The 8,033-nt window shown below is 57.3% G+C and overlaps 2 protein-coding genes across 2 annotated transcripts in view; one reads left to right on the top strand and one right to left on the bottom strand.

Annotated features, from left to right (window-relative positions):
- Positions 1–111: 111 nt before the first annotated feature.
- Positions 112–5,003, top strand: LOC103805822 (actin-related protein 2/3 complex subunit 1B). Its single transcript, XM_009078485.1, has 10 exons — positions 112–230; positions 1,039–1,143; positions 1,658–1,880; positions 2,261–2,368; positions 2,697–2,903; positions 3,345–3,420; positions 3,501–3,697; positions 4,299–4,389; positions 4,810–4,923; positions 4,956–5,003. Exons 1-9 carry the CDS (start codon positions 167–169, stop codon positions 4,846–4,848), a joined length of 1,110 nt encoding a protein of 369 aa, XP_009076733.1. The 5' UTR covers positions 112–166; the 3' UTR covers positions 4,849–4,923; positions 4,956–5,003.
- Positions 5,004–6,856: 1,853 nt separating this feature from the next.
- Positions 6,857–8,033, bottom strand: part of PDAP1 (PDGFA associated protein 1) — a gene marked incomplete at its 5' end in the record, with an annotated part of 4,916 nt that continues 3,739 nt past the window's right edge. Inside the window, one exon of the mRNA XM_009078486.1 lies at positions 6,857–7,602. Coding sequence (XP_009076734.1) covers positions 7,544–7,602 — 59 coding nt within the window. The remainder of the gene's footprint in view (positions 7,603–8,033) is intronic.

Here is an 8,033-nt window from a genome sequence, read left to right on the forward strand (position 1 = left end):
AGCCTCTTCCTATCAGAGACGGTATGCAATGAGCTGCAATGTGGGGCTGATCCCAGTGGGAGAAATCACTCAGTGGGGCTGGGAGCTGAGGGGCTCTTGTCCCTGTGGCCAGAGCAGCATGTCCTGACATCCACAGGGGTCTCTCCCTGTCCCCAGCCTGTGAGCCATGGCCTACCACAGCTTCCTGCTGGAGCCCATCAGCTGCCATGCCTGGAACAAGGACCGGACCCGTAAGTGTGGCTGGGGCACCCCATCCCAAAATGCCCAGGGACATCCCAAAGGACTGTCCTGGCTAAACATCCCTGCAGTGGGCACTGCTCCCAGGACAGGGCAGAGCTGGGTTGGGGCTGGGTTTGGGGAAGCAGGTCCTGCCAGGAGCAGATCTGGGGTCTGGGTCAGCACGTCCCCCTGTGTCCCTCTGGTCCCACTGCCAGGGCAGAGCCTGGCACAGGGGCCCCAGTGTCCGGCCCTGAGGCACCACCGGTGCAGGCAGGGAGGGACGAAGTGCAGAGCAGAGCAGAGCTGAGTGATTCACGGCCGATGGCATTTCCCGGCCACGGCACAGGGGACGTGGGAGAACAAAAAGGGCTTTCTCTGCTGCAGCCAGCACGCCGGGCAGGCGGGGCGGGATGGGGCTGGGTTTGGGGGATGTGCGCCCGCAGCCATCCCGTCCCATCCTATCCCATCCCATCTATCCTATCCTATCCTATCCTATCCTATCCTATCCTATCCTATCCTATCCTATCCTATCCTATCCCATCCCATCCCCTCCCATCTAATCCCGTCCCATCCCATCTAATCCCACCCGCCCACGGGACCATGGGAGGGAGGATGCTGGGCTGAGATTCATTCCCCTTTCTGTGGGAACAATTTGCAGTGTCAGGGCAGTGCAGGGTTAGGACTGGGGGGTTTGGTGGGACCTGGGGGTCAGTGGGAACCTGGAGCCCAGGAAGGGTGGGTGGGTGCTGGCTGGCCCTGCTGCCCTTGCAGAGTCCATGACCCAGGGGAGGGTTTTGTCCTGGCCACTGTCACCCCCAGAGATCGCCCTGTGCCCCAACAACCACGAGGTCCACATCTACCGCAAGGATGGAGCCAAGTGGAGCAAAGTCCATGAGCTGAAGGAGCACAATGGGCAGGTGACAGGTGAGTCCTGGCTGATGGAGGGGATGGGGACATGGGTGGCAGGTGGCCCTGCCCTGGAGCTCGTCCCAGCCCCACTTGTGGCACTGGCAGCTTCCTGCATTGGGTAGGGGAGAGGAAGCAGGTTGTGTCCACCTTGACCTGGCATGTCAAAAGGAATTTAGGGCTGGAATGAATGAGATGGAAAAGATGGAGAAGGATGGGGTGGGGAGGGATTGGGTGGGTTGAGATGGATGGGGTGAGGTCGAGAGGGAGGGAGGGAGGGATGGGAAGGGATATGGATAGGTGTAATAGATGGAGTAAGATGGGTTTGGACAGAATGGGATGGGGTGGGAGGGATGGGAAGGAATGGGGTGGAATGATTTGGGATGGATGTGGGAGTAGGGTGAAGTAGGACCCTGGAGCAAAGATCACCCAGAACAGCTCTGCCTTCAAACAGCCCCCAGCCCCAAGTGACACATTCCCATTCCCATTTCTGTGGCTTCCTGGGCCACCATCACCCTCCTCTGCCTTCCAGGCATCGACTGGGCCCCTGAGAGCAACCGACTGGTGACGTGTGGGACCGACCGCAACGCCTACGTCTGGACCCTGAAGGGCAATGTCTGGAAGCCAACCCTGGTCATCCTGCGGATCAACCGCGCTGCTCGCTGCGTCAAGTGGTCCCCCAAGGAGAACAAGTTTGCTGTGGGCAGCGGCTCCCGGCTCATCTCCATCTGCTACTTCGAGCAGGAGAATGACTGGTGAGGCTCCGGCATGGCCTGGCTGGTTCTGTCCTTGGGGAGATGGAGGCAGGGATGTGTGGATGGATGGATGGATGGATGGATTGAAGAAAAGATGGATGGATGGGAGATGGGTTGGGAGATAGGAGCCTGGAGGAGCTAGAGGTGAGACAGGAGGAGATGGGGGAGACAGAGAGGAGCTGGAGCTGGAGAAGAGATGAGCAGATGGAAGGATAGACTCTCCAAGCATGAGCTGCTACTGCAGGATGGTGGCCTAGGGCAGCTCCTGGGGAGGAGGGACATTCGGAGCGTCGACCACCCTCAGCCAGGCCCCCAAAAGCCCAGGGGGGCTGCTGGGGTTGGTGGTGGTCCCCCACTGATGCCAAGCACTCTCCACACAGGTGGGTTTGCAAGCACATCAAGAAGCCAATCCGCTCGACGGTGCTCAGCCTCGACTGGCACCCCAACAATGTCCTGCTGGCCGCTGGCTCCTGCGACTTCAAGTGCCGGTGAGGAGCAGGGGGGTGGGTGACCAGGGGGTCCTGAGGTGGGGGCACCCCCAGGATTGGTTGCATAGCACAGAGGTGTGTGGAGCAGCCCAGTGCTCTGGCTCATCCGTGGCGCAGGCTTCACCTCTCAGGTGCTGTTTGGAGCCAGGAATGGAGCACAGGGGAGATGCAGGGAGGTCTGGGGATGCCCTGGGACCATCCCAGGGTTAGAGCAGCTATATGGGCCAGCATGGGCTCTGCTGGACAAACTGAGGCATTCATGGAGCAGAGTTGGAGGCAGTGCAGGTGTTATGTCCAGGAACACATGCCAAGACTCTCCCCTTCCCAGGATCTTCTCAGCATACATCAAGGAGGTGGAGGAGCGGCCCAGCCCCACACCATGGGGCTCCAAGATGCCCTTTGGGGAGCTGATGTTCGAGTCGAGCAGCAGCTGTGGGTGGGTGCACAGCATCTGCTTCTCGGCCAGCGGCACCCGCGTGGCCTGGGTGAGCCACGACAGCACCCTCTGCCTCGCCGACGCCGGCAGGAAGATGGCGTAAGCAGGGCTGGGGGGAGCAGGGGCTGGGGGTGGCTGTGCTGGGGGTACCAGGGGAGGTTGACCCCCAAACCGACCCAGGGGATGGAAGTATCTGGGTTGGATTGGGTCAAGAGCAATCCCAGAGCATCCTGCATGTGGGCAGGGAAGATGGAAAGGTTCAGGCTCAGGAGCTGGGACAGCCCTAGAGCATCCCTGGATATCTCCAACCATCCCTGGGTGGTTTCCCCAGAGCATCCCTGTACGTGGGTGGGGGAGATAGAGGGTTCCAGCCCCAGGAGCTGGGACACCTCTGGAACATCCCCAGAGCACCATGGATGGAGGAGACAGTGTGTCCCCTTGTAGTCCTGTGGCTTCCACCTGTGCTACAAGCTGTGCCAGTCTCAGCGCAGAGGCTGAAGCTTAGCTCAGTGCTAACCCCTGCCCTGCTCTCCCTTGCAGTGTCACCTCCCTGTGCACTGAGACTCTGCCCCTCCTTGCTGTCACCTTCATCACTGAGAACAGCCTGGTGGCTGCGGTAAGTCCAGGGGGGCATGGGGTGGGTGCCACGGCAGGAACTGGCCAGAGGGTGCTGATTGGGGTGGGCTGGTTCCACAGGGCCATGACTGCTGCCCGATGCTGTTCACCTACGAGGAGAGCCAGGGCACCCTGACCTTTGGAGGGAAGCTGGATGTCCCCAAGCAGAGCTCCCAGCGTGGCCTCACTGCCCGCGAGCGCTTCCAGAACCTGGACAAGAAAGCGAGTTCGGACACTGCCAGCGCCACGCTGGACACTCTGCACAAGAACAGCATCAGGTGGGTACTGGGGGTGAGTGGGTCACCTCGGGGGCTGCCTGGGGGTCCTGGGCCCTGGGTATCCCTGGAGCATCCTTGGGTAGCCCTAGAGCTTCCCTGATCATCCCTGCAAGCGGGTGGGAGAGATGGAGGGGTCCAGCATTAGGAGTTGGGACAATCCTGGGTGTCCCTGAGCATTGCTGGTTGTCCCTGGAACATCCCTGCCTGTGGGTGGGGGAGATAGAGAGGTACAGTCACAGGATCTGGGAGAGCCCTGGAGCATCCCCAGAGCATCTCTGGGTGTCCATGGAGCATCCATGTGCATGGGCTGTGGGAGATAGAAGGATCCAGGCCAGAAGTTGGGACAGCTCTGAAGCATCCCTTGGTGTTCCCAGAGCATCCCTGCGTATGGGTGGGGGAGATCGAGATGTCTAGCCCTGGGAGATGGAACAGACCTGGAGCATTCCTGGAGGATCCATGGGTACCCCTGAGCATCCCTGGCTATCCCCAGTGCCTCCCTGCACATGGGTGGGGGGTGATGAGGGGGTCCAGCCCCACTCCCACCCATGGCTGCTGGGAACCCCCAAGGGACCCAGGACCCAATGCCTCTTTGCACCCACAGCCAGATCTCAGTGCTGGTGGGTGGGAAGGCCAACTGCTCCCAGTTCTGCACCACAGGGATGGACGGCGGCATGAGCATCTGGGATGTCAAGGTGAGATGTCCCCATGGCCCCTGGACTGGGAGCACCCAGTGTCAAGCCCTCATTAGCCACAGCTCTGATTGCAATCCCTCACCCTGTGGCCCATCCTGCCCACGGGGGTTCCAGCCCAGCGTGGGATCTCCTTTAAGCCAAGACTGGGACACCCCTGGGTGGCAGTTTCAGGGCTGTTCGTAAGGTGGTGATGCCAGCCTTGTGCAGGGATCCAGCACCCTCTCCTGGCTTCAGCTTTGCCCACATGACATGAAAAAAATGAGCCAAAACTGGCCGAAGTTGGGATCTCCTCCCCACAGGGATAGGTTGGCACTCCAGGGGACAACTTCCCTCCCAGCTCCCTCCCCTTTCAGCTCCCCAACCACCTCCAGTTGCCCTGGAAAGCAAAGAGCTGCTGAACAACCTCTCATTTAATTTCAGAGCCTGGAGTCAGCACTGAAGGATCTCAAGATCAAATGAAGGAGCCATCCAGGAAGGGCATCCCATCTGCCAGCTGTCCCTGCTCTGCCACCCTGCCTGTCCCCACCAGCCCCTGTGCCACGCGTGCCCCTGTGCCACACCAGCAGTGCACGTCCCCCTGCCAGCCAGCCCCGGCGGCTGCTCTCACACAGAGAAACCAAGTTTTTTAACTATTTTTATAACCATCCCTCCTGATGCTGGTCATACATTGCTTAGAGAAATAGGAAATAAAGTAAGGATTTTCCTGGATAAATCAGAACCTTTTTTTTTTTTGCCTTTTTTTTTTTTTTAGAACAAGTTCAGCGTGAGCATAGGTGTGATCAGAGCACGTCACGGTGCTGTGTCACAGCTCATGTCCTTTCTGCAAGCAGCTCTGAGGATGAATTGGGACTGTGTGTGTAAGGGGAATGTTGCTTCCCTGTGCTTCAGCATGATTTCAAAGCAGGATTGGTGTTAGGGAAAAGGTGAGGGAGAGGATGGAGGTGGCCAGGGAACACAGGTTTCTCATACTGCTCCCAGCACTGGTGTGCCCTGGACACCAGCCAATTCCTGCCAGGTGTGCAGTTCCCAACTCTGGGAGCCAGCTCAGAGACCTTGGGCTGTCCAACTGATCCTGCCCCTTTCCAGCTTGTTATCACAGTCTGCCAGAGAATTTTGATCAGAGCACCTCCAACTTCCACCTTCTCAAACTCGGGGTAGGAGCAGTCCCACCTCATGGCCAAAGCAGGGGGACAGAGCTGCTCCCAGCATGCTGAGAAGCCTTTGAAGGTCTAAGAGAGTGGATAAATCTTCCCCCATTTCAGAGCAGGGTTTAATTCCACGTGGGAAACTCTGGGCAGTGCCACACACTGCACAGAGGGTATGACATCCCCATGAAGTGGTTGGTGACAGCGCTGGCAGAGGCAGAGCAACCAGTACTGGGCAGGTGTGTCAGGGCAGGGAGGATGTCCAACCCCTCCTGCAGCACTGCTGGTCTTAAACAAGAGGCTTTTGAGGCTCCTGCCCTGCTCTATCCTAGGCATCAGCCCAAAAAACTCCTGCCCTGCCCCAACCACCTCCCTGTGCTCCAAGGATCATTCAAACTTTCCGTGTCAGTCTGTCCCCACCACGTCAGTTCTTCCCCCTCAGAGCTGACAGCACAGGCACCTTCCTGGTACCACTCACTCATCTTCCACAGCTCCCTGAAGGTACTTCCTGTGCCAAATCACACCTTGGGCCCAGGAGCACAGGTTGGGGGAACAGCTCTGGGGCTTGGGCTGTGCCCTACGTGCAGAGATGATCTGGTATTCCCACACCAGGAAAGCAGTTGCCTGCTGTGGTTTGAGCCTGCAGCTCAATGACATTCCCTCTGTGACACCCTCGTGCCCGAGTCCCTGCAGCCAGGCATGGATGGGATGGCACAGAACAAGTCACATTTCTCATGCTGCATCTCCACAGCTGTAACCTCTCTGCTAGCGACTCCCAGTGCTGTCTCAGCCATGGGGCTGGACCTCCTCCAGTCTTCAGGAAGCAAGTCTGGGAAGCACTGGTGTCCCTGGAAGAGGCTGGCAGCAGGACTCCTGGACCTCCTGGGGTGCAGCAGGTTGGAGCATCTCCCCTCCAGCGACTCTGCACTGAGAGAGGACATCAGACAGGGTGACAGTGCAGTGACTGCCCTTCTGACAGTGACTGGGCCAGACAGTGGCCTAAGGGTAGTTGTTTCCTCCACTGTGGTAAACAGATTGTGCAAGACATCGATTAGAAGTAGCAGGGAAAGCTTTTTCCCTTCAGGTTGCATCTGCTGACACAGCTCTAGAACCTGGAGCCAAACTCCACACCACAAAGAGCAAAGCAGCAGCTGCAGGAGTCACCACAGCCCCTGAGTGCTGCTGTGCCTCTCTCAGCTCCCCCAAGCTATGCCCTTCACACACACACCAGGCCAGAGCAGTTCTGATAACTTACAGTTTAATCAGCCAAATATACAAGTTCTGTTGTTGTTTTAAACTTGATCAAGTTTTGTTTCTTTTTACCATCTGGATCTGACACAATAACTGTTGTTTGTTTTCTCCTTTAAACAAAGGATGATGTGGTTAAAAACTGGCACTATCCCTAATAAGGAGGAGAAAAAAAAATGAAGAGGAGGGAAAAGGGGAGACTGGCTGCAAGAAAGGAGGGATGAATCCGGGAAGGAACGGCACTCCAGATGTCCATGAAGTCAGGCTCCAGCTTATACTGCACCATCCTGCAGCAAAATTTGATGGGCTGTTTGCCCAACTGGATTCCTCAGATACATTATCCTTTGGGATTTCATACCAAGTCAGTTCCCCACCCCATGCCCCACCCCACCGTGACCCCACAATCTATTTCCTTGCACTCTAGTATTTGAAGCATCTCCCCTCCTACACAGCTCCCTCCCACCCTGCCCCCGTCTACGAGTTCTTGATCCTAAAAACAGCAAAAACATTCATGTTTCCAAACTGTTACAGGGAATTGCTGTTCAGCAACAGCTCTGCACTGCAGAGAGCAGCTGCCCCTAACCCCAAATGGAAATCTGTGCCAGGATGAGGACAAACACATCGTCAGTGTCTCTTGGAGGTGAAGGTGAGGTCGATGCTGCAGGACACCCTGCGTGGCATCGATGGAAGGCGACACGGCAGAGCTCCTGGCAGGACCAGGCACAGTTCCCTGGTGTTTCCTCCTCTTGCATGGCCTGTGCTTACTTGTTAAGGGATAGTGACTGCAGTCTTTTACCTGCCATGGCTGCTTCGTCTTTTGCTGGGGGAGGAAAACAACAGAGTTTCATCATTTCACAGCGCGTCAGGGACTGGTGCTGGATTCACAGCCCCAGAGAATGAAATCCCGCTAGTCCTGACACTCCCTGCCAATCCCTGGTAGATCCCTTCCAGAGGTAAGAGGTACAGCCCCCCTTGAATATTCCCTTCTATCCTGGGTGTCTCTTCAGGCATCCACAAATGACCCCAATGTTGATGGCCAAATTTCTCCATGGAAGCCACTCAGACTTCTGGTTCACACCTGCCAGAGCAGGAAAGGAAGGAGTGCTGAAAATTCCCTGGGCAGTCTGGATCCCCAGCATGCAAAGCAGGTAAACCACCCAGCATAAACCACCCACTAAACCGCCAAGCTGGAGCCAGCATTGCCAGGGAGGTGGAGGACAATAATGGATGTCAGGGGCAATTCCTTTCTCT

This window comes from Acanthisitta chloris, unplaced genomic scaffold, assembly GCF_000695815.1.
Source record: "Acanthisitta chloris isolate BGI_N310 unplaced genomic scaffold, ASM69581v1 scaffold21037, whole genome shotgun sequence".
NCBI classification, from domain to species: Eukaryota; Metazoa; Chordata; class Aves; order Passeriformes; family Acanthisittidae; genus Acanthisitta; species Acanthisitta chloris.

What these genes read in the sequence shown, in the direction of transcription:
- LOC103805822 (XM_009078485.1), top strand. Translation starts at nt 167, where the DNA reads ATGGCCTACCACAGCTTCCTGCTGGAGCCCATCAGCTGCCATGCCTGG. An exon ending in CTGGAACAAGGACCGGACCC is followed by an intron (nt 231 to 1,038) that starts GTAAGTGTGGCT and finishes TGTCACCCCCAG; the next exon opens with AGATCGCCCTGTGCCCCAAC. An exon ending in TCCTGCGACTTCAAGTGCCG is followed by an intron (nt 2,369 to 2,696) that starts GTGAGGAGCAGG and finishes TCCCCTTCCCAG; the next exon opens with GATCTTCTCAGCATACATCA.